General features: G+C 38.1%; 1 protein-coding gene across 8 annotated transcripts in view; it reads left to right on the forward strand.

Annotated features, from left to right (window-relative positions):
• Positions 1-25,719, forward strand: part of shroom2a (shroom family member 2a) — a 63,317-nt gene that overhangs the window by 35,100 nt on the left and 2,498 nt on the right. For 2 of the 8 annotated variants that reach the window (XM_051112020.1, XM_051112025.1), the window contains exons 3-11: positions 9,369-9,470; positions 10,051-10,068; positions 10,436-10,555; positions 10,710-13,233; positions 14,465-14,547; positions 19,206-19,787; positions 20,442-21,020; positions 23,955-24,135; positions 24,237-24,509. In XM_051112020.1, coding sequence (XP_050967977.1) covers positions 9,369-9,470; positions 10,051-10,068; positions 10,436-10,555; positions 10,710-13,233; positions 14,465-14,547; positions 19,206-19,787; positions 20,442-21,020; positions 23,955-24,135; positions 24,237-24,509 — 4,462 coding nt within the window. Of the gene's footprint in view, positions 1-7,120; positions 7,508-9,368; positions 9,471-10,050; positions 10,069-10,435; positions 10,556-10,709; positions 13,234-14,464; positions 14,548-19,205; positions 19,788-20,441; positions 21,021-23,954; positions 24,136-24,236; positions 24,510-25,719 lie in introns of those variants that run through there. The other 6 variants (XM_051112026.1, XM_051112027.1, XM_051112021.1 and 3 more) reach the window with 6 other exon arrangements.

The raw sequence follows: 25,719 nt of genomic DNA on the forward strand, positions 1-25,719 counted from the left end.
GAGGCAGTCATGTGATAGAGGCATGTCTGGAGTGATGTTCAGATTTACTCAGTTGTGACTGATTCGGAGAAGTCTTTTTGTAAGCTGTTATTGTTTTAGGAACGTCTGCTAACGGGCTTGTCTTGAAATGACCTTGAATTCCCCAGTGAAACTATCAAAGAGAATATGTATCTCTGTGATTCTAATTCAGTCGTTCTCATAAATGATCTTCTCCACTCTGTAAAGTTTTGTTGATTGATTGTTCATTTACTATTCTCAGAAACTTTGACTGGAAAAAGGCTTCAAGAGAGCCACTTCAATTTATCATAGTTTACTGACAAAAACAAAGTTTTCCAACTGTGATGTGTTTGAATGCCCTGTTGACATTACTGACCCAAGAGACCTTTTGTTATGAACAGATCATCCAGAGGCCAGTTCTTCCTTTTTTCTGTAGCCAGCTTCTCTCATAGAACGACTACAGCCACCTAGTGGCGTAGAGCCATAATGTAATCGTTTAAAAACCTTCATTGCCAATAGGAGTCAAAAAAGGACAATTCAAAGATAAATCAAAAAGTTTTTAGTGAGCAAAGCCCTTTAAATAAATAAATAAATAAATAAATAAATGCACAGTGAATGTGTGTGTGTGTGTGTGTGTGTGTGTACAATGCCATTTTTATGGGATGTTTTCATTCAAATGTATTATTTTTTCTGTACATAAAAATAAGTTCTTTTTTAAAAATAATATTTCACAATAATATTTCTCTTTTTACTTTATTAGTGATCACATATCATTACATCAGTCAAAAGTTTTTGAACAGTAAGATTTTTAATGTTTTTGCTTCTGCTTACCAAGCCTGCATTTATTTGATCCAAAATACAGCAAAAACAGTAATAATGTGAAATATTTTTACTAATAACTGCTTTCTATTTTAATACATTTTAAAATGTAATTAATTCCTGTGATCAAAGCTAAATTTTAAATAATTATTCCAGTTTTCAGTGTCACATAAACCTTCATAAATTCTTCTAGTATGCTGATTTGTGGTTCAAGAATTATTTATTATTATTATTATTATTATCAATATAAACTTTTACACAATTTTTGCACACATTATACACTATACCATTCAAAAGCTTAGAGTTTTTTTTTTTTTTTTTTTTTTTTTTGGAAAGAAAGTATAGAAATGAATACTTTTATTTAGCAAGGATTCTTTTAATTGATCAAAAGTGATGGTAAAGACATTTATAATGTTACAGAAGATTTTTGTTTCAGATCAGTGCTATTCTTCAAAACTCATCTGTTTTCAACATCATAATATTTTTTTTTAAACAGCAAATCATATATCAGAATGATTTCTGAAGGATCGTGTGACTGGAGTAATGATGCTAAAAATTCAGCTTTGAAATCAGGAATAAATTACGTTTTAAAATATATTCAAATAGAAAACAGGTATTTTAGTAAAAATATTAAAATTTTACTGTACTTTGGATCATATAAATGCAGACTTGGTGAACAGAAAATATTTCTTTAAAAAACATTAAAAATCTTTCTGTTCAAAAACTTTTGACCGGTAGTGTAAATTCGTCCTTGGTAAGCATAGGATAAAAAACATTTATTTACACAGTGCTGGATAGATAACATACAAATTGTAATCCATTACTGATTCCAAATTACATGACAAAAATTTTAGTTCGAAACATTTAAAAGATAAAATGTAATCAGTTACTACCCAGCACTGTATATATGTATGTATTTTATATGTTTAGCTGGTGAACAATGTTATACACTGGTATTGTGCACAGAGTAAACCTGGGGTGACCAAAGCTGGGAAAAATTGCTGTTTTTAGTGCTTGGATTTTATGGGCTTGTGCTTGTGGATTTTTGGGCTTGTGATATTTGTGTCACACTTCCTGTAAGCTTTCAGCTAAAGGAAGATAAGAATCCACATCCCTCTTGCAAAACTGTCAGTATTAATTAATGAGTTTCCCAGGATGCAGCTGGAATGGGTTTCTTTCTTCCACTGGCTTAAATGCAGACTTTGGTTGCAGCATTGTTCCAAAAGTCTGCTTAAAATAGGACATTAACCTTTTCCCCTCCTCTTTTAGTAATTGCTTACACATTGAGCTATTTAGCTGCATCTAAAGGACTAAATATTTCAGCTACAGGATGTAGTTTAAATGTTAAATTGGTGCATTAGGTAATAGACCCTTCTAGGACAATTACCTTGCCAAAATGTATAGCGGCACTGTGAACTCTATGCGTCTGCCCAATAGCGTAAAGTAGGTGTGTGGCTATAGTGACAAGAGCTGTGTCACTCTGGGCTGCAGAATCCAATTATAACTGGTAAATCTCTCCTATGGCATTAACTGAGAGAGGATGACTTGAACCTGATCACCACAGCAGGGGTGGAGTCAAGTCATCTGCATATAATTTATAGAGGTGCTCAGTGATCTGGTAAAATTACTTTCTTGTTTTTCTAATTTCACACTGTAACTTTGAATTAGCACCACCTAAATGCCAGAGTGGTTTTTAATTTGCAATTTCTTGTGGTGCTAATCCTTGATCCACCCTTTTCTAAAATCATTTGTGGAATGGTCCATTGGCAAGGTGAGTTGACACCCGTGAGTTAGACACATTTCATTAGCATGGAAATATAATCAAACACGAATAAACCACAGTGATGGAAGCTGGTCTTTAAAGTGCACCACATCATTACTGAATCAAACCAGATGTTATAGTGGGCTCAGGCTTTTTGTGCAGGTGTTATTGAGGTATGTAAAGTTTTCAAATGTGGAAATTTGTCCATGCTTTTACAGTTTTTAGTGTCTAGATTTTATGACTTATAAGTAGAATATTTTCCTTTTATTGCACATCAGTCAAGAGCGAAACGAATGCTTGAGAAACCTGACTGACTTTTTTTCAGTGCTTTCAGTGCCTTTTGTGGACATTAGGTCTTATTTTAACAGCAGGTGGCTTGGCTTTACAGGAAGCAGCATCAAACAATAATTCGGACAAGCTTCTACAGTGCTATGGTGATGTGATTCCCTCTGAAGCTGTGTTGCTTTATTTTTGTTTCTATGACACCTGTTACATCAGCAGCCTGTGAAAGTGAAAGGTACATGTGAAAGGTGGTGCTGTGGGATTTGTCTGCCTGAAACTGGCGTAATCGCTAGGGGAAACGAGAAATGGTTTTAACACTATTAGTGTTAGTTTTGATCCTAATCTCAAGTAGCTACAACTGTCTACTCTAAATATGTGTCAGTGTAAAATTGCTTATGATGATTCACTTATTTGTGTTATTTTCCCAAACAGTTCTGGGTTGGTTGATCCTTTCAAAAAACCCATGATCTCATAAGTATTTTTATTTCATAATTATTTTATAATTCGTAATAATTATGATTACATAATGAAGTTAAAGTTGACATGAATTAAACTATAAGGCTGATGATACACAAGGCAACTTTTTGAGCAATGTTGCTGGGCAACTTTGGGCAATGTTACCATCAGTGGGCAACCAAGTAAGACACAGGGCCCACGAGAGATCTTCATTATCCAGATATTTTTATTTTTTTTTTTACCCATTCTCATTGGCAAAGCGCCCAAGCAACAATACTCAAAAAAAGTTGCCTGGTAAAGTTTCTCCAAAAGTTGCCCCATGTATCATCAGCCTAGGAATGTCAGGGCTAATCAAAATATAAACTAGATTCAAAAATAATATGTATAATTTTTTTTTTTTTTTTTTAAATCTGATAAGGTTAAATCCTTTTTGATCACTGCAGAACACCGGTAACTGTAATTTGCATATTTATTTCTGAATCGGCAGCAGGTATGCAATACAATTTTAAAAAATGTGTAATATATACATTTTTAAAAAATGCTGGGTTAAACAAAACAACCCAACTTGGTAAATATTGGACAGAACACATGCTGGGTTATTTTGACCCAGCTGGTTGGGTTAAATGTTTTTACCCAACGTTGGGTTGTTTTACTTAAGTCAACTGTTGTTTAAAAATATCGTTGCCTTAAAATGAGCTGGATATAAAAAAAAATCGCACACAGAATTATAGAGGCAACATCAATAATCAAAAGATTAACATTTATTATTAAGCAAGAACACCCACAGACAAAAATATAAGATAAATTGAATTTATTTGGGTGTATACAGCATAGTTTACAATGTTACATACTATTAAGAATCATTTTAGAAATTAAAAAAATGTAGCATTTGAAGGTGGCATATAAATTTAAGTGTATTAAACCATTCTCTGTAGTCACTTTTGTCCGCAATAGTGCTAATTCTCGTGCCGATGTGTTGCAAAATCTGAGCCGGTGATCGGCTGGTGTTCGCTGGGGGAAGAACAAACCTCAGACTGCCTCCTCACGTTTGACTTGTGGCTGAAAGATGCCATGACTGACTCCATAACCTGCCCATGAACAAAAAGTACTGAAATTGGAGAACATATTTTGAACAACATATTTTAACATCATATTAAATTAAACACAGTATTATAACAAATAAAATCAGTTTATGTTACGCAAGGGAAAAGGCGTTTCCATTATGAGAAACGAACGACCACTGCTGACTCAGCTGACTGACATCTCATCCTTGTATGTTGAGTAAAATAATATAATTTAAAGCACAGTAAAAAATTTCAGTAAAATGTATACAAACCTGTATTTCGCTGAAGGAATGCACGGTGGCGCTGAGAACTGCTCTTTCTTGTAGAGGATGCAAAAAGACCGCGCTCTGACTGTAAATCAACAGCTGGATTGTTTCATGGGAGATGGTCTCAATAACGCGTGGGTAGAAAAAAATAACCCAGCATTAAAAATTACCCAACAACTTATTTACAGAAAAACTACCCAGCACCTGGGTAAAACAAAAATAACCCAATAAAATGACCCAACAAACTGAACCCAGCATTTGGGTTAAAAAAAAACAAAACACTCCAAGCATTTTTTGGAGTGTACATTATATAACTATATTGCGTATAATTATATATAACTATATATATATATATCTAGATATCTCTCTCTCTCTCTCTCTCTCTCTCTCTCTCTCTCTCTCTCTCTCTCTCTATATATATATATATATATATATATACTGTTATCCTATTTTTAAACTGGAGATTTGAATAATCAAATAATACATTATTGGATATAATAAATTAAACATAAATATAAAATATGCTTGGAATAATAAGAATACATTTTACATAATAAGTTATTTTTAATATGTTTTACACAATAATACAAATTTTACAATTTTACAAACGTTTGTAGATAAAATTCATTCATTCATCCGAATCAATGAGATTTATCACTGAAGTGCCATGTAAATTTATTTTTACGGACGTGCACGAGAAACAATTACCATCCGAATAGGGCTTTAAGAGACCAAAAAAGGAAGAAAAAAAAAGACAGTGAGTTTCTGATGTGCTTTGTGTGTTTTCTGAAAGAAACCAGCTGAAGTTCTCGCAGTTTTTTCAAAATTATGTTGAACTCTGTATTTTCTTCTATGCAAGCTGTTTATTTAATCTCAGTATTATATCAGATCACTGAAGGCTAATCCCTGCTCTCAGTCTAGGTCTGTGATCAGATGTTGATCTACAGGTTGTATTAAGTCTCTTGGAATGTTAAACTTTGCACAGAAGGGTTCAGTCTCCTGTGCTTACTGTTTCCAAGAAATTTTGGCATGGAGCAATGAATTTAGAGTCCTTTGGTCACCTTCTAAGTCTGATTACTGTGCACTTTTCTTCCTTTTTACACTGCTAGCTGAGGTTAGACCAAGGGCATCTTTAATCACATCAACATGCAGGAAACCCAGAGTAAGCAAGCTATCTTGCTTACATGTCTTGTTCAGCCCTAACGCATAGCATGTGTACGTTTAAGGAACTAATTCTGATGCATCTTAGTACCGTACACCCAAATGAAAGAGGCGCAGCTGTGAACCCAGCGGGGGACTAGACGGCTATTGGCTCTTTGGCTGGTATGACATGCAGCTCAGGAATGTGCCTGTCATTACAAGCACCACACGGTTGGCCTCTCCTGGCCCTGTATTAGCGGTCTGATTGAGATGCGTTCTGAAGAAGGCCTTTGTGCAGACACTCCACAGCCAGATAAATAACTCAGATGCAGCCAAAACTCTATCGGCTTCCCCTTGTGTTCAATATTACATTGAACAAAGTGTGGTTTCCATTAGATGGAACAAAGCCAGATGGAGATCTTGTTGGACATTGTGCAGAACAACACTTGTTTTTGTCTCCTTGAAAAACAACAGCTGAGAAGATGGTTGGTTCAGATGTTTTTTCTCTCTTAAAACAAGCACAAATCTTTACAAGTTTGCAGATCTTTTTTTCCTGGTTTACCTTTTTGAGGCAGTGAGAAAAATGCAATGTTTATGGGAGCGTTAATGCCTAGGAATGACCTCCTGTCTGGAATGCACGGATGAGAAGTCGTCTCACAATAGATCATTGTGAAAGATTTCGTCAAAGCCCGCCCATCAGGCACAGGCCAAAACAATTCTTCTGTAATCTTCTTGCCTGTCACCAGACCACTTGTTTGGATGCCAAGAAAAGTTTTAATCAAGCTCGAAACTTTGTAGGTCAAGCTCCCATCACAGTCAAGCTTCACTCTTGAGAGATGTGTTTTACTAAGCTAACAGGTTGATTATTTGAGATCTCTGACCTTGTTAACCAGATGGCTTTTGTCAGACCTGGAGTGATCTACTAGTCACATGATCAGTTTCGGGGGTTGGGAGGGTTAGGGTTTGAGGTCAGCGGTCATGGCGACGTCTAGTGCCGTCAGTGAGTGGGGTGCCTCAATAGTAAAACTCCTCCGGTGCTGAATATTGATATTTTAAAATAAATCATTTTCTTTTAAAATGTAGTTCTGTTATCTCTTTTTTTGGTTTTGCTTTACTTGACAAACCAGCGCACTTAAGATTCGGCAAAAATCAACCTGTTGCCATAGTAATAGAAGAAACAGTGGACCGCTACACAAGTGGGGTTCAACGAGAACATTTGGCCCTCTCGACTGCTCATTAGCATACCATCCCTGAGCCAATCAGGAGACAGAAGCTGCTAGATTGCTTCAAGGAGACTGGCTATGACAACAGCCCCCTCCTCATTCCCTCCCCCCTTCCTTCCCGGGGTAAAATCAGCATAATCCCTGTAGAGATCTGCCCCGACTGCAACAGTCACACAGGCATTGGAAGTAGATATGAGAGTGTATGTGCTAAGGCTCATATGATCAGATCTCTACATGGGGCTCCTCAAGGCTACCTTTTTCTGCAGTCTTTCATATGGAAGAAGTGGATGGTTGAAAAGACTCACACTGCGGTCCGGGACCGGCCGTCTATGGAGGGCCCTTTGTCCTGGCCTGTCTTTGATGTGAATGTGGAATGCGCTGCCTGGGGAGTCCACTGGAGCAAACCCGGTTCTCAGTACCATTTCATCCATCAAAGCGTCTCAGGTCTGCTCATTTAGGGACCTGTTTGGCAAACTTGCTTGCTTGAGGGATTGTTTGGTGAGTTTAGAAGTTTACATTTTGCTGTCTGTTTTCATCTGCTGTCTTTGTCTCACACCTGTTGTTGTTCCTTTGCTTTTATCTTGGCATCTGTTTAGTCTCGTCTTATTTTACTGTTTGTGAAATCTAAACTTGAAGTCCCTCAGATGACTCAGGCCATTTGTAAACGAGTAGATGGTATGTTAAAACATGACCTCATGAAACCTGTTGCATTTATCTTGGCAAATCAAAACCAACCTTTGATGGTTTTCAAACACTGCAATAGATCTTAACCATATATTAGTAAACAACAGCTCTTTTTCCTTTTAAAAGCTTACACTTTTTTTTCATGTTGGTTTGTCCTGTGAATAAGATTTGGATGTTAACTCTTTACCCAGGCTGACTGATTTGCATCAGGCGGTGGATTGGTTCAGATGTTGTCTTTTCAGAAGTGATTTGTTTGTTTTTGAACATGCCTTGTTCTGAAAACATCGGTGGGGGACTTTCCCTCCAAACCCCCCTCCTTGGCCTCCATTCCGCCTGGGCGCCACTGATTCGGACCACTGGCATATCTGCGCTAGACCAGCTGTAGCCCTGACAATACGTCTAATAAAGAGAATGTCATTAGCATCTGAATAGCCAGCACCATGTGTGGCGAGCACATACACACTTGAAACTTTTACACAGGAAAAGAGAGCAGCATTGAACGAAAGCAGAGGGTGTCTTTTAGGCCACTTTGTACGTAATTCGCCATTTAATCTGTTCCGCCATCTTTTAAACCTGTGACTTGGACATCTTGTTTTAGATAACATCAGCTTGGGTAGCCGAAGGTATTTTAAGCAAATGTTTTGGGGTCAAGGATATTTGGGTTAGCATGGTAGTTTTTCTTTTCCTAGTATTTCAAAGAATGTCTCATACTGTTTACTGGCTAGAGGGTGACTGGCACTTGACCTCATGGTCTAATGGAGCAGCACTGCATGTCTTTGATTGACTGTTGTTCTAACCTCTGTGGTCTCTTAGAGAGTTGCACAAGCTTGGGTTTTAGGCTTTTGGAAATTCAAGGAGATGGATTTCTGTTTTTACAATCCTATCACTAAACCAAATGACTGAATTTCAGAAACGACAGGAATGTTTTGACTCTCAAAGTGTAAAGGTCACAGGTCAGGTGTGGGTGGACTCTTTAGTTTGGAGAGATGTTGGGCAACATGTTGGGAGGAATGTTTCATGCTAAACACATTGATGTAAAAGAAGTGGCATGTAGCCATCAAACAGTGCGTGCACAGATCCTAAAAAGAGGTTGTAATGTTTTAGAATTATCTTTTTCTCACTTTTACTCCTTTGTTTTATTTTATAGCATACGTTGTCATAAGAAGTGGTAGTGTTAAACCTTAACCACAAGATGTCTCCCTACGCCCACTATTCACACTAAGCGATTGTTGGAAGTTGCAGATCTCTGGTCAGTGTGTTACAGTATGAGCACAATGAAAGAAGGTCTAAAGGGAGTCTCAGTACTGGCACTGGCGTTTTTCTGAATCGCCATATTGCTGTCATAGGCTTTAAAAACACAGGTTTTATTTATGTGGACTGTCTGTGTTTTTCCAGTGTATTTTTCATACTATATAACGTCTTAAGTATAACATTTTGCGGTTGTTTTGTCTGAATTGGTTATGTTTTTTACGCAAGGCTATATTTGTGTTTTTGCGTATAATGCTTGACTAATTACAGACAGTGTTGTGGCCCATGCTAGTATGTCTATGTTTTCCTATCACGGAGATGGCTTTTCATGTCTCCATTTGGAATTCAGCACTAGAGTCCCTGTCAAACTTTACTGAACTCAAAGATTCAGACTATATGTGTCCCTCCCCCTTTTAACCCCCTTCAGGAAGATGAAAATGGTGGATATTGTAGCACAGAAAATGCCATCAGAGAGCGACGTGCATATGGCCCGGAGCTTTCTCACGAAGATTTTGCGAAGTTCCATGAGGTATGGTATCAAAGTATACATAAGAAAACCCACTTCCTTTCTTGTACCACCCAGTCATAATGATCTACAATCATAATTCCTCCATGGCCTTGTGATATCATTCATCAGAAGTTCAAATTTCCATCCGTTAGTTCTCCACCTTGCATATTCTCCACATTCCTTATTCAGGGTTCCCACGATCGTGAATAACCTGGAAATATTAAGGAAATTTTAAACTTTCCAGGCCTTATTATTCAAAAATTCCAAAATTAATTGAAAAAATAATAGAAATTTCTTTCAAATCTTTATTTAAATTACTATTTATGAGTGCAATCTCAATAAAGTTCTTTTTAAAAATACTTATCCAGTTTGGAAATTTATTGGAAGGTGTGGGAACCCTGTAAATCTCATCAGCATCAGCTCTAAATTTTGTTGTTTTTGTTAGTCTAACATTCGTCAATAGAAATAATATATGGACGGAATTATAGATAATGTCATACGGACAATACATGTTGACTTCTTATGAGAAGCTCTGTTTAGTTGTTGTGGCAGTTTTGGTAATAATTATGTATTTATGTCTATTTCACTTTATGCATCCCAGAAAGAACCGGTTTAAAGGGTACGTTGCTTTGGTGTGAGTGCTGAGAGAGTGGACTTGTGGTTTACAGATATTTAATGGTGTTTGTAGGTGTTTGTTAGGCTTTGTGGTTGATGGTTAAAGCACTTTGTGTTGATGGTGAATCGGCATGCTCACAAGCTACTTCTCCGTCTCTTTTCATGATCATTACACTACTTCCATAATCATCCACCATGATTTGTCATTCTCCTGTCCTTCAGAATAGTAGTAGTGCTGCTTGTTGATCTGTGTTTGCCATTCGTTTTGCAGCTGCTCACAAAGCAACATTTTATTGCCTTGTTTTCTAATCTTTCCTCCTCTGCTCTACATCTTTCTCTATCCTTCTTTCTTTCCCGTATGCTGCCCACAGGAGAAATGAACCCATGAGCAGACCTCACTCCTGGCATGCCACCAAGTTCAACGAGAGCCACTCAGAAGCCAAAACCCAGTCCACACCCTCACCAGTCTGGCAAACAAGATATGATGCAAGGTAATTGGAAAGGCAGAAAAGAATTTGTTTCTGTTTATATTGCTTCTTTCAGTAAAGATTTAGGAATGAAAGCCTTTATTTTTCTTTTACAAATAAACATTGAATGCCAGGAACTTTTTTCATTTGCAAGTTTACATGTGTTTGTTTTTCTTAGTTCATTCTCTTCTGAACTCTCAACTGGCTGGGAGCAAACCAATCTACGGAGAGTATCCGATCAGTTTAGCTCTTTGGGAAGTATGGACAGCTTAGAGCATAGCTCACATCCATATCCACCTGGCCGTCTTTCCCCAAGCAAGTCCAACAATAACAGCATTGAACATTTGGGTGGTGGTAAACGAGACTCTGCATACAGCTCCTTTTCTACAAGCTCAGGAACCCCAGATTACTCCCTGTCCAAAAGTAACACTGCGTCCACTGAGAACATGCTGTATAAAATTAATCAGTGGGATTCAAGTAGCAGGCACAGCAATGGCAGACATAGCCAAAGCCTAAGCGAAGGGGTACGACAAGATGAGAGGCTTGGATACTTGCAGCATCTCTCAAGCCATGAGATCCCAAAAGCTGAGGAACAGCCCGGCACTCGGCATTCAAGCTCTGGAAGAGTTAGTATTGGACCTGTCTGGCATGTCCCAGATATGAAGAAAAATGTGGTATCCTCCACCCCACCTCCTGCTCCACCAACACGCAGTGATAGTTTTGCAGCTACCAAGGTTCATGAGAAGGGTCTGATCACAGGTACCTCTGAGGGCCTCGGTGTTCATCCCCAGTTAAAGCCTCAGGTGAAAGCATTGCAAAAGGCAGGAGAAACCCATGAAACCACACAAAGGTCTCATCAAGTTAACGAGACAGCTCCTGAGAGTCGACCATCTAAAAATGATTCCTCAAATCCCTACATTTCATCCAATGCCCAACATCAGTATCCACCCCATATGTCATCAGACAAAACATACTCCCTATCAACGACAGATGTCAGAGATAGGCATCAGCCCTATGCCCCTGTCCCATACCATTCACGGCAGTACAGTGACGAGGGCACTTTCCATGCTCAAACTAGGACAATACCAGCACTGAAACCTCCATTCAGTGGATACTTCAGCAGTATGCAGGAGCTGCCCACAAACAACCACATGCAACCCAATAGCCAGAATCAAACTAGAAGGCAAGCTGCATCAATGTCCGGGTATGTTGGAGTTACCTCTCATCATATCGCTCAGGGAATGACCCAGGCTTCTTTAGTGAGAGTTGATGACTTTAAAGCTACTTCAGTCTCAGAAATGTCACACAGTGGACGAGACAGGTTGTCCATTGGTTCTCAAGGAGGAGCAAAAGACCGCTATTTCCCACCTCAGTCACAGCACCATGATACAGATCATAAAGACAATAATGCGTCCTTCAAACAAAGTGAAAACCACCATCGCATTTTCGCTGCACCAAGTAATATACCAGATTCAACAAAACCTTCCGAACTGAGGGGGAGCCAAAAGCAACTCCATATGTCTAGCTCTGATGAGCATTCTGGTAGTTATCCCTCCAGTAAGCAACCCGAGCACAGGAGAAGTGCTGGTCATCTCCATCTTAAAGAGTACTCACAACAACCCTTTCCAGCTAAAAGTGAGTCAAAGATATGTCCCCAGAAAACACCTATGCTCTATTCTCTGGCCCAAGAGAACAATGACGTGGAGGACTGTCAAGATGAGATCAACAGTGGAAGTGCACAACAGGAAGTCCTTGAGAGTCAGAGTGGCAAACAAGCAAGACGAAGTGACCGATTTGCCACCACCTTGCGCAACGAGATCCAGATGAGGAGGGCTCAGCTTCAAAAGAGTCGAAGCGCAGCCACTTTAGAAAGTCCAGTTGAAGCTGTAGAAGAGCCTGCAGTCTGGAAGACCACTGGTACTTCTTCATCATCCTCAGATGGCTGCTTTTCCAGCTCTTATAAAGACCATCTGAAAGAAGCCCAGGCCAGAGTCCTCCAGGCTACATCCTTTAGGAGAAGAGACTTAGAGCCAGTCTTGTTTGAGCATCCAGGTACTGAGGGTCCCACTCGGAAAGACACACCTCCGCTACCAGGTGTCTCCGAGGTCCCAGCTAGCAAACCCACCTCAGGGAGTAATCAGGTGCTTCGCATTGGTAACCGCAAGCGGTTTTCTGCAGAAAAGAAACTTAGGTCTTTTTCTGAGCCAGATAAAATTCATGAAGTAGGAGCTAACGAGCGCTCCAGTGTGCCTGATAATGCTGCACCCTTAGAAAATCGGCATAGATTATTTGAGGCTGTGGGGAAACCAACTTTCCCCAAGCCTATGCCAAAGCAAAACCTGCAGACATCTGAAGACACCAGACTGCCCAAGTCTGGAGGCATGCACTATTCTGCAAAGAGTGAAACAGCAGGGCGGAGTAAAAGTGAAAGCTCAACCCCCATTGAACACCATCTTAATAATGAAGGTCAGGATGGCCCACACTCAGTAAACCGACAAGCCATGCTAGAACAACAGCGACTTGGCACCTTTGCAGAGTATGAGGCCAAATGGAACATTCAAAGGAAGACATCCGAACCAAGGGTATCTGGACGATACCACTCCGCTGATAACATCCTTGATACAGGAAATGAGAGACAGAGTAAGCCCACCTGTGTGCATGAAAGATCTAGATCCTCCCCTTCTGCTGACTTCCATGGACAGGTTGGTTATTTCATATTTAATGAAGTCTCTCAGTTTTCAATGATTTAATTCTGTTATATTTGTTCAGATTAGGGCTGGGTAAAAATATTGATTTCTTGGTTTCATACAAATCTATCCCCCGGTTTCACAGACAAGGCTTAAGCCTAGTCCTAGACTAAAATGGAAGTCTGAGCTGTTTCAGCTAAAAGAAACATGCACTGACTGATCCTAAAATATATCAGTGCCATTGTTTTGTCTCAAGATGGACACCAGTAATGTTTTTTTCTGAGACATGTTTATAAAAATGACATAAATGTCGTAATTGAACTATGGTTTAATCCTGGCTTAGTTTAAGATCTGTCTGTGAAACCAGACTTATATTGTTTCTTAAATCCCAAGAATTGATTAGTCTAGCCTTGTTTTCAGTTAACACATGAAACATTGTAGTGCACGTATTATCCAATAAATCTCAATGAGCTTTGTGCTTTGTTACTTTTGATATGAAACAAAGTCTCAAATTTCAAATTCAGTCCATTTTATTACCATATTCAAACGGTAAATGCCATTTTTGACGCTGTTTAATGTGGAGTGACAGATCGCTGTTGCACTTCAGTTCGTGAAATAAACATGAATAAACATCTGAAGGTATGTTAAAAGAAAGATTACAACTTACTGAAATCAGTATCCTGTCTCATGTAATCACTCTATGAGTGTTTCAGCCATGGAAAGACGACATCAATATAACAGCCTGTAAACAATGTCACATAATGTCACATCTATCTCACATAAGAAACATATTCAGTGACCATAAACACTAGTCAACTAGAAAAATTAACTCCAGAGGCATGTTCTGTATATGATCGAATTGAATGGGAAATCAAATTGAATCGCAAGCTTGTGAATCAGAACCGAATTTGTGTCAAAACCCAGCCCTACAAAACAGGTGCCGTCACAGTTTGTTTTTATTTGGAACGCTTCATGAATCAAAAGTGTCTTGAGTCTCACATACAGCCCCAGTGAATAGCAGTGATAGCAATATAAAAGCCGGAACTTAGTCAAACATTAAACTCTGTACAAAAAGTCACACCCTCAGACCAGGAAAGTTGTAAGAAAGATCACACAATCATGTCAACCGACTAAGACCATAATTACAAAAGACGATAGTCTTAAAATAGCCTAAGTTAACAGTAGTTGAGATGTATTAATACCTGAACGAGGAGATTAAGTTTGATATGTTTTATGTTCCTCCCAGAAACTTCCAGTTCAAGAAACGAAGTCAGCTGACTATTCCAAACCTGAGAAAAATCTCTGCGAACAGGATAAGAATAGTACAAGGTGAGTGCTCTGTTGTTTTTTTCCCCATTATCTTCAAAGAGTAAAAAGATAATACACAATTTTAATGTGTTTATTGAATATCACTCTGCACTTTTAACATGCTTGTCATGATTATCATGATACTCCTGGGCTTGTTTGAAACTAAGCCAAACAACTCTTCCCTTTGTAATGGAAATGATACCAGTGCCAACAGCCCTGGCTGAGACTGTGTCAGTGTGTCGGTGAAACTATTCCTGCGCTAATGGCTCTGATCTTGACCTCGCTGCATACAGAAATCCCAAGCTGGGCCATCAGTCAGCCCTCGTTGGGTCAAAGACAAACAGTAGACTCTTTATGATCCTTGCAGCCTTGGGATTTAGCCCAGCTGTGACAGCACTGCAATCCTCACTGACTGGGCTTTGTTACAACGAGATGGTTTTGAGTTGTAGGCATGTGAGTATGACATAGGAAGTGTCCAATAAGTCCATTCATAATAAGGCCAAAGAGTAAAATAGCAGCCTAAATTGAATTTTTGCTCTTCCTACTTCTTTAAAATACTGAAATGGCACTTCAAAAAGCTCTTTAGAGATGTAAAACTTTACAGATAAAATGTAATTCAGGTTTTACTCTACATATGTAATCTAGTAGATAATGCATTTTACTTTGAAAGAATCATGAATGCTAGCCCTGTACTCTGCTAAGGAGAAACTTTAGTGCTTAATCCAATTCATAATGCCGAACATTCATTTTAAAACCAGCTGGATGAAGAATAGAAGGCTTGTATGTATATTCTGTGCTTGAATAATGTACCAACTGGCACAGAATGGAAGTAGCGTTAACTGTGTGAAGTTGGAGAACGTACAGTCTGATAGTATCGTTTGCTGGGCATGAAATGACCTCCAGTTACCTTAGCAGTTTTTGAAATCATGTCTTTTCATGTCTAGCCTGGGAACTGGGAAACATGTTAAATTGATCCTTACCTGCTTTATCTCTCACTTAAATTATAATCTAGAAAACCTGAAATGAAAGAAACTGTGTCCTTTGAAGATGCAGCTCAAGGATAAAGGATAGATGGCTGGGATGTTATTCCTTTTACATGCAAACTTTTTAGGTGGGGCTCCAATAGTGTGATTCAGGTCAAATTGGATATGTACTCTCAATGTTTGAGATGCAAATTAAAGTTTCAGCTAGTTTACATTGTCATTAATTTGACTTGATCAAAGCAACAGCAACAAGATCATTTTCTAATGTCACAAACAGCTTCCAGTTGTGTCTAACAGATGACCTACCTATTTATATTCATATTTATCTAACCTTTCATATTTATGTAACCATAACTTTACAGGCATATCGTTCTATGGCTTCCCTGGGTCTTCTATGTGTAGACGTAAGGAGTGGCAAACTTGAATAAGCATGTTACCGCCAAACATCCATCATCCGAAGCTTTGTAAATTGCCCCCTATGAAAGGTTTTGTCTTGATTCTTGCTTGTAATTAAGGTGCCGTGGAGAGCTAACTATGAATTATACCATAGACCTGCATCTTCACTTCATAGCGCCTAAATGTCAAAGTCTTCCTGTCTGCCACCCAATCATTTTACTTGTGTGCAAACATGCACAACTTAATTAAACATTGAAGTCGTAGCTGGAAGGATTCCTCACTTCACTAAGTGATTTTGACAGAGACTTCTAATGTAAGAAAACTCTTTGGCAACTGACTTTTATTAGTACAGGTAGTGTGGACTAAATCCAGTTGGAAACATTTCAGTTGAGCTACAAGCATTTTAGCCCCACCCAGGTGAGATTACATATGTTAGGGGTACAGGAAGCACCTGTTGCTGAGATGAGAACTCCCAATCATCAGAGGTGAGCGCTGCTTTTCATACAGTCAGGTTTCATATTTAGTTCAAGAATTGCTGTTTAGCTGTTTATAGCGACTTTATATGGACACCAGCACCAAGTGCCTGGATAATGGACTTTTTTGAAGTCTTCCTGGAGAAGTTTGAATCATTCCGAGTCTGTAAGTTTAATTTTAAGAGGTGTTTTCTTAGTTTTTAGTTCTCAGTTAATACTTTTCTTGGTTTTATTCTGTTTTTACTTAATAGGTGAATGCAGGTCAGTGTTTGCATGTAAAATGCTTTGTAAACAATGAAAACATACAGTTGCTTATCCACGTGGAGAGATGGTATGTCTCTCTATTATATGTTTCTGCTACTGGTAGCTGTTTTGTCACATGAACTTTATCAAACAAGGGAAGTTAGCTAGAGACTGATGTTTGATTATAGGTGGGGTGTTGTGGACAAAAGCTCACATGGTATTACCGCGGAGACGTTCTGCATGCCAGTTCATGCTGAGATCAAATGTATGTGTTAGACACTAGAGTATTAGAAAGAACCTGCATCCTACTTGAATGTTAACCATGCATGCATGCTATACTAATGACATCTGCAATGAAAGCATGTATCAGATAACATTGAGAATGACTCTTAAAGTTCGTACACCTATATTGCTGCATCTGGCATTTTCTTCCTTCTTTCCTTTTGTACACTACCCTTCAGAAGTTTTAGGTCTGTAAGATTTTTTACTTTTCAAGATTAATGTTTTAAATCAGCAAGGATGCATTAAATTGAGCAAAAGTGAGAGTGAATACTTTCACATTGTTAAAAATAAATAATTAAATACTCCAATAAATGCTGTTCTTTGATATTTATATTTATAAATTCATGAGTCCCACAAAATTCCACAAAAATATTAAGCAGCATTACTGTTTTCTACATCTAAATCAGCATATTATAGTGATTTTTTTTTTTTTTTTTTTCATCACGAGACACTGAAGACCGGTGTAATGGCTGCTGAAAATTCAGCTTTGCCATCACAGGAATAAATTACATATGACAATATATTTAAAAAACTGTAAAACATTTTAAAAAATCTTACAAACCACAAACTTTTTTATTTGTGGAATAACCACAAACCATCCTACAACTACTCACGACTTGCTTCTCTTTACTCTTCTTTAATCTCTTTGTTTTTTTCTTTGGAGCACAGCCACTGGTTCTATACACCCAGCAGGTAATTCAGTATACCGTGTCTTTCTGTGGAGTTTGGTGGATTTTTAAAATGGAATAATTCATTTGCACATATTGACTGTATTACCAAAATTATTATAAATTGATTCTAACAGTAGAATCTGCCACATTTCTAATGTTGCATGGTTTGAAGTCAAAAGTTTACATATACATGGCAGAATATGCAAAATGTTAATTATTTTACCAAAATATGAGGAATCATACAAAATGCATGTTATTTTTTGTTTAGCACTTACCTGAGTAAGGTGTTTCACATAAAAAATGTTTACATTTAGTTCACCAGAGAAAATAAGAATTGAATTTACAAAAACTACCCTGTTCAGAAGTTTACATATACTTGATTTTTAGTATTGTTTGGTTACCTGATTACCTGAATGATCCGCAGCGTTTTGTTTTTTTGTTTGTTTTGTTTTGGTTAGTGATAGTTGTTCATAAGTCCCTTGTTTGTCCTGAACAGTTAAACTGCCCACTGTTCTTCAGAAAAACCCTTTAGGTCCCACAAATTCTTTGGTTTCTCAGCAATTTTGTGTATTTGAACCCTTTCCAACAATGACTGTATGATTTGTAGATTCATCTTCTCACACTGAGAACAACTGAGGGACTCATATACAACTATTACAAAATGTTCAAACACTCCAGAAGAAAAAATGATGAATTAAGAGCCGGGGAGTGGAAACTTTTGGAATTTGAAGATCAGGGTAAATTTAATTTTTGTCTTCTGGGAAACATGTAAGTATCTTCTGTAGCTTCTGAAGGGCAGTACTAAATGAAAAAAATATATGAAATATAGGCAAAATAAAAAAAAAATGTAAACATTCTTTTCAAAAGTTTACACCCCTGGCTCTTAAAGCATAGTTTTTCTTTCTGAAGCATCAGTGAGCATTTGAACTTTCTGCAATAGTTGCATATGCGTCCCACAGTTGTCCTCAGTGTGAAAAGATGGATCTCAAAATCATACAGTCATTGCTGGAAAGGGTTCAAATACAAAAATGCTGAAAAACCAAAGAATTTGTAGGACCTGAAGGATTTTTCTGAAGAACAATGGGCAGTTTAACTTTCGAGCAACTATCACTAAGCGATGATTTCATCTGAATTGTCAGGCCACCTATCCCTAATAGACGTCGGTAAAGAAATACATTTACATTGTTACTTTCATAGAGTGTTTTAATATTAGAGTTTTCGTTCCCAAGCAGTTTTATATAAAATAGTCACACAAGAGCCTTCTTATCCCTCCCTGCCCTCCATAAATCTGGGTAGACAAGGAAGAGAGTAAAAACATAAACGAAAACAATCAAGATTAAGAAGGGAAAAGCGCTCTCCTTGCCAGTTGCTGCAGGGGAAAGATCATTCATTCTCCACAGCATGACAGGCTTGTGGGAACAGAAATATGCTGGGTATGACAGCCAGCCTGGGAGTTACCATGGAGAGATGGTGAAATGTGGGAGAAATGTCTGCCTGCCTATCGATTTACGCTGAACACAGTGAGGCTTTGTGCACCAAAAAGGACAAACACATTCAGACTCTGGGCCTTTGAGGAATCTTCATTGGTAGATTGTGATTTTTACTTCAAAGCATTCTCTTTTGTTTTTTAGGTTAAATGAAAAAGGATACAGTGAACTCGTATGCAAGGAAAACCCAGAAATCCCCTCACTGGCTTTGACTGAAGACCTGGAGAAAAAAGCTTTAGATCCTCCATCCAGTCATCATAAAACTGCACTGCATTTCTCTGACCATAGCACTCGCAGTGAACCTTCAGCGCCCTCCAAAAACAAGAGCTCTGTTCTCTTGCCCCATCTGGAGAAGTACAAATGCCCTGAGGGCACACCTCCTCCTCTTAGCAAATTTCAGGAGGTCCAGCCTGGATCACAAGGAGGAGTCTTGGCCTCACTCTCTCCTGTCAACAATCAAAGCTCTGCCTCTTTTCCAGCCCCTGTTCCCTGGAAAGGCTCAGAGCATAGCAAAGGGCCAACAAGGGAGGAGGAGCTACCACAAGAGCTTGTGCCTCCTCCCTTTCCACCTCCTCCCCCTCCAGCTGTCCTGCCCACCCAACAAACCGCTGGCCCGACCCAGCCCACCATGGAGGGGCAGCGTTCGCCCTCGCCCCAGTTTGCTCCCCAGAGGCTGACTGACAAGCCCCCTGTCTCCGTCTCCATACAGGATGAAGCTCCTGGAAGGTAAGACTTTATGTATTTAGAGTTAAATTCTGCCGTACAGGAATTCTTTCAGGTCTGTGCTGGAATTCGGGGAGATTTCCACTGGCAAACCACAGCTGGGCTCCTCTCAGCTGCAATCTTAAAACCATCACTGGAAACTCTCCCTACAGCCCAGTAATTTAATGACAGTGCTTCTCTGACTGTCTCTTTATTGTATTCATGCACATACAAGGGGCTTATTCATATGTGTCCTTACTGCAGATTGCCCATGTGTACTGCAATTCTTCAGATCAGTCATAAGAGGGATACCCCCCAGCCTCAACTAAAGACTGTTGAAGAATATCATTTCTGGCGCTTTGTTTTTGCTGGAATAGGGAAAGTTTTTAGAAGTCTAGCCATCAGAAGCCTGGCGAAGACCTAGGTTTTGAATTGGACATTGACATCATTGTATGATTCTTAACTATATGCATGGATTTGGTCACAGGAACTGACATGTCTTGTTTTCCTGTATACAGAGCTTGCTAGCCTGAAGTAAAAGATCAAATGTCATGTTTTTCCACACAGATAATACCTATGAAAATTGTTTTTCCTGCCCTTCTTGTGTTAATCTTTTGCCTAGTATCCCAGTTTTTCTTTGTCTCATTTCTTTCATTCACCATTGTTGTTTTCTTACAGGATGGATAGGGTTAAAGATGAGAATACATCTGTGAAGAAAGTTCCCATTAAAATTGTCCGCTCCGAGAGTGACACCGAAAAAGAAAGCCGGCAATATCTCAACCTCCCCATCGAGACCCCCATCAGCTCTCAAGAACCTGGAGTAACTCATCTTCAGAGTTTGGGGAACCCCGATCAGTCCTACTCCTTATTCTGTACTTACACCAGGCAAAAGGACCAGGTGCCTGATCTGAGAGAAGCAGATATGGGCCCTCTGAAAGATCAGGGTCCACAAACCAACGTGAACCCAGTATCTTATGGGTTACGTGGCCCCCAGATGGCCCCTTCGCCGGATCAAAGCAGCAACGGGGTGTCTTCACACCCCTTGCAGACAGAGGACGACGAAAAAAGAAAGGAGCTGGCTAAAGACATAATGGACAAGGACAAATCCTTAGTGGACATTTTAGACCAGAGTAAGATGAAAACCACCATGGATTTGATGGAGGGGATTTTCCCTCAGGGAGAGCAGCTACTGGAGGAGGCCCAACATCGCAGGAAAGCTGCCCCGAAACAGCTTTCTCATCGCAACTCTGTGGAGAAGTCAGTATTTCGTACTTGTAAACCTTCTGTGTTCCTATTTCCTACCTCGGTTTGCCAAATTCGTGCTTCATTATTTATTCTGGGAATTTACCCTTAATTACAAACCTATCCAGAAGGAAGAAAGATTGAACTTGTGTGTCTGATGTTTGTTTTTGTTTTTTTAATCAGCAGGTCAGGGTTGTTATTGTATGAAAGCCCGTTTCCGTCACTGAAAAAAAAAAAAAAGTTAATTGCGAGTTTTTATCTCACAATTCAGACTTTTTCTCAGAATTGCATGTTTACATCTCCCATTTCTAACTTTTTTCTCCCAATATTGAGTTTATATCAAGCAATTCTACTTTTTTTCTCATGATTAAATTTTATATCCTGCATTTATGTTTTTTTTCTTCTCGTAAATGTGAGTTTATATCTTTTTTCTTCTTGCAATTCCAAGGTTACATCCCACAATTCAGACTTTGTTGTCGTAAATGCCAGTTAAAATCCAGTTCTGAGGGAAAAAAAAAAGAATTGTGAGTTTATATCTCACAATTCTGACCTTTTTCTTGCAATTCCGAGTTTATATCTCACATTTCTGACTTTTTTTCTTATGATTGTTTGTCTCACAATTCTGACTTTTTTCTCGCAATATCAAGTTTATATGTCGCAATTCTGACTTTTTTTGTAAATGTGACTTTATATTATACAATTCTGACTTTTTCTTGCAATTCTGAGTTTATATCTCGCAATCGTGACTTTTTTCTCAGAATTGTAAGATATTAGTTCCCAATTGTGAGTTATAAAATCCAGTTCTGAGGGGGAAAAAAGATATTTTCTTAGAATCGTGAGTTTATATCACAGTTCTGACTTTTTTTGTAAATGTGACTTTATATTTTTCTTGCAATTCCAAGTTTATATCCTGCATTTCCAACCTTTTTTCTTGCAATTCAATTCCAAGTTTATATCCTGCATTTCCAACCTTTTTCTCACAATATCGAGTTTATATCTCACAATTCTGACTTTTTCTTGCAATTCCAAGTTTATATCCTGCATTTCCAACCTTTTTCTCACAATATCGAGTTTATATCTCACAATTCTGACTTTTTTTCTTGTAAATGTGAGTTTATATCTCACAATTCTGACTTTTTCTTGCAATATCGCGTTTATATCTTGTAATTCTGACTTTTTCTTTAAATTCTATCTCGCAATTTTGACTTTTTTTTCAGAATTGTAAGATATGAACTGACAATTGTGAGTTATAAAATCCAGTTCTGCGGGGGAACAATGAAAAAAGATATTTTCTCACAATTGTGAATTTATATCTCACAATTCTGACTTAACTTCCGGTTGCATGTTATAAAGTAAGTAAGTGCAAGTGCAAGTTATAAGATAGAAACTTGCAATTCTGAGAAATAAAGTCGCAATTCTGAGAAACAAAGTTTATAACTTACAATTCTGACTTTTCTCAAAATTGTGAGTTTAAATCTCAGAATTCTGCAAGTTGATGTCACGCAATTCTGAGAAAAAAAGCCAGAATTGTGAGATGTAAACGTGAGAAAAAAAAAACAGAATTTTCTCAAATTGCAAGTTTATATCTCACAATTCTGACTTTTTTTGTAAATGTGACTTTATATCTCACAATTCTGACTTTTTCTCGCAAATGCAAGTGTATATCTCGCAATTCTGACTTTTTTCTTGCAATTCTGAGTTTATATCCTGCATTTCTGACTTTTTTCTCGCAAATACGAGTTTATATCTTACAATTCTGACATTTTTCTCACAATATCGAGTTTATATCTTGCAGTTCTGACTTTTTTCTTGTAAATGTGACTTTATATCTCACAATTCTGACTTTTGTCTTGCAATTCTGCAAGAAAAAACCTCAGAATTGTGAGATAAAACCTTGCAGTTAAATCATTTTATTTATTTTTTTATTCAGTGGCAGAAACAGTTTTCCGTGTTATTGAGCCCTACCCGTGTGGTTTCATTAAAAAAAACAACAAAAAAAAAACGGAGAAAGGTATTTAGTAAATATTTAGATTGTAGCCTGTCCAATTTTTCTTCCTCATTCAAGTTATGATTCATAAGCGTGGTTTATTTTTCTTGTTGCAAATCTGGGGCATTAACTCATCTAGCAATCTGGCAGACTTTGTGTAAATCTTATGTCACTGAAACAGAATGTCAAAAATAATTATTCTTAAACATTATTTCTGTCTGCCATTGGTTGGGCCAACAGACAATCCCGCCTCAAACTCGGGCTACATCTACATTAATCCGGATACATTTGAAAACTGAGTTTTCTTTTTAAAACGATCTCGGTCCACACTAGCGCTTTCAAAAGTTTCTCATCCACACTGAAACGTAGGAAAACGTTAAATTCGCCATACTGCGCATGCGTAAAAACTCATTAAGATGATACAGACGGAAGAGACATAATAAGTTTTCACGCAATTCTTGGCAGGATCATTTTATTTACAGAAATATCTCATCATTCACTAACGCGTCCATGTCGCGCGCTCTCATGTTTGATCTAAAAAAAGCAGCTGCCCTCACGTTTAGCTGCAGGAGTCAGGATAGCAACTGTAAATACATTTTCTGTCATCATTTTAGGACTGTAATAGGAAGAGTGTACAAATATATCTTTAGCAGCAGTGTGAAAGTGAACAGCACATAACGGCCACAGTTAACAGCGTTTTCAAATTTATCCACTGTGGAGAGCATTTTTAAAAAGCTCAGTTTTCCTTGACCAAAAACGCCGTCTCAGTGTGGACGGAAGGCCAAAACGGAGAGAAAAAGATGCGTTTTCAAACGAAAACGTATTAGTGTGGACATAGCCTCACATTGCTGTTTTTATGTCTGTTTTTTAATCATGTCACAAGTAATGCTGTGGCATTTGGATCAATTGTTTATGTTATGATCAATTTATGTTTCTCATAAAAGTCATCTGTGTGTTCTCAGGAAAGAGGAGGACAGCCTGGTGGCGGCCACTGCTTTAGTGACTAATTCAACCTACTACAGCACATCTGCACCCAAAGCAGAGCTGCTGATTAAGATGAAGGACATGCAGGAACAAAGTGTGGAACACAACTCAGAGGAGGAGCTGGAGGAGGACAATGAAAGTGATCTTGCCAGCAAGAAGGTACTAACATGCTGTAGCAACACATTAGTGCTTCAATCAGATAAGTCTTACTAGTTCATTGTATCAAGTAACTTTATCCTTGTTTTTCTTTCTTTTTGCAGCATGAGTTGATTGACAGTCTCAGCAAGAAGCTGCAGGTGCTGAGGGGAGCTCAGGAGAGTCTACAGGAGGATGTACAAGACAACAATGCTCTTGGGGAGGATGTGGAGGCCATCGTGCAGGGTGTCTGCAAGCCTAATGAGCTCGAAAAGTTCCGTATGTTCGTCGGTGATCTTGATAAAGTGGTCAACCTTCTGCTGTCTCTGTCTGGACGCTTGGCCAGAGTAGAAAACGCTTTGAACAGCCTGGAGGAAGACGCTTCACTGGATGAGAGGGTGAGAGAGAAATGAGGGATTTGGGAAAGCGTTTGGGATTGAATATTATGAAGGCTATAAAACTAAATTAACATAAAAGTGGCTTGTTATGCAGAGATAATGCCCTAGTGCTGACACAGGCGAAACCGTCAGCTCACATCACTTCCAGATCCTGTATTTTTTTCCCCTTATTCTTTACTGTTTCCTTACAATCTTAATCCGTAGATCCTTAAATTGGTACTATGGAATATGGTAATAACTGAGTACCATGGTATAAATTACATTACTATTTTGGTACCATAACATTATATTTATTTAAATGGACTAAAGGATAATTACATTGCACTTATTTGCATGTAAGTGTGACTTTATATCTCACAATTCTGACTTTTTCTCACAAATGCAAGTTTATATCTCACAATTCTGACTTTTTTCTTGCAAATGTGAGTTTATATCTTACAATTCTGACTTTTTTCTCACAATATCGAGTTTATATCTCGCAATTCTGACTTTTTTCTTGCAATTCCGAGTTTGTATCCTGCATTTCTGAATTGTTTCCTCTCAAATGTGACTTTATATCTCACAATTCTGACTTTTTTCTCACAATATATTTTTCTTTAAATTCTATCTCGCAATTTTGACCTTTTTTTTTCAGAATTGTAAGATATGAACTGACAATTGTGAGTTATAAAATCCAGTTCTGCGGGGGAACAATGAAAAAAGATATTTTCTCACAATTGTGAATTTATATCTCACAATTCTGACTTAACTTCCGGTTGCATGTTATAAAGTAAGTGCAAGTGCAAGTTATAAGATAGAAACTTGCAATTCTGAGAAATAAAGTCGCAATTCTGAGAAATAAAGTTTATAACTTGCAATTCTGACTTTTCTCAAAATTGTGAGTTTCAATCTCATAATATCATCATATAGCGTCATGTTTAGTCACACACATTTGTTAGGTTTCTGTGAATTGTGGGGACTTTCCATAGACCTCTGTTGTTTTTATACTGACTAAACAATATTTTCCCCATAACCCAACCCTAAACTTACCCCTTACAGGAAACATGTTTGCATTGTTACATTTTCAGAAAAAAGTCATTTAGTATTTTTAATAAATACTTTTTTCTTTTGATGGGACCGAAGGCCTATGTGTGTATATAAAAATATAAATATATATTATGTGTGTGTGTGTGTGTATGTATATGTGTGTGTGTATGTGTATATATATATA

The sequence above is a fragment of the Labeo rohita genome, chromosome 6, assembly GCF_022985175.1.
Source record: "Labeo rohita strain BAU-BD-2019 chromosome 6, IGBB_LRoh.1.0, whole genome shotgun sequence".
In the NCBI taxonomy this organism is placed as follows: Eukaryota; Metazoa; Chordata; class Actinopteri; order Cypriniformes; family Cyprinidae; genus Labeo; species Labeo rohita.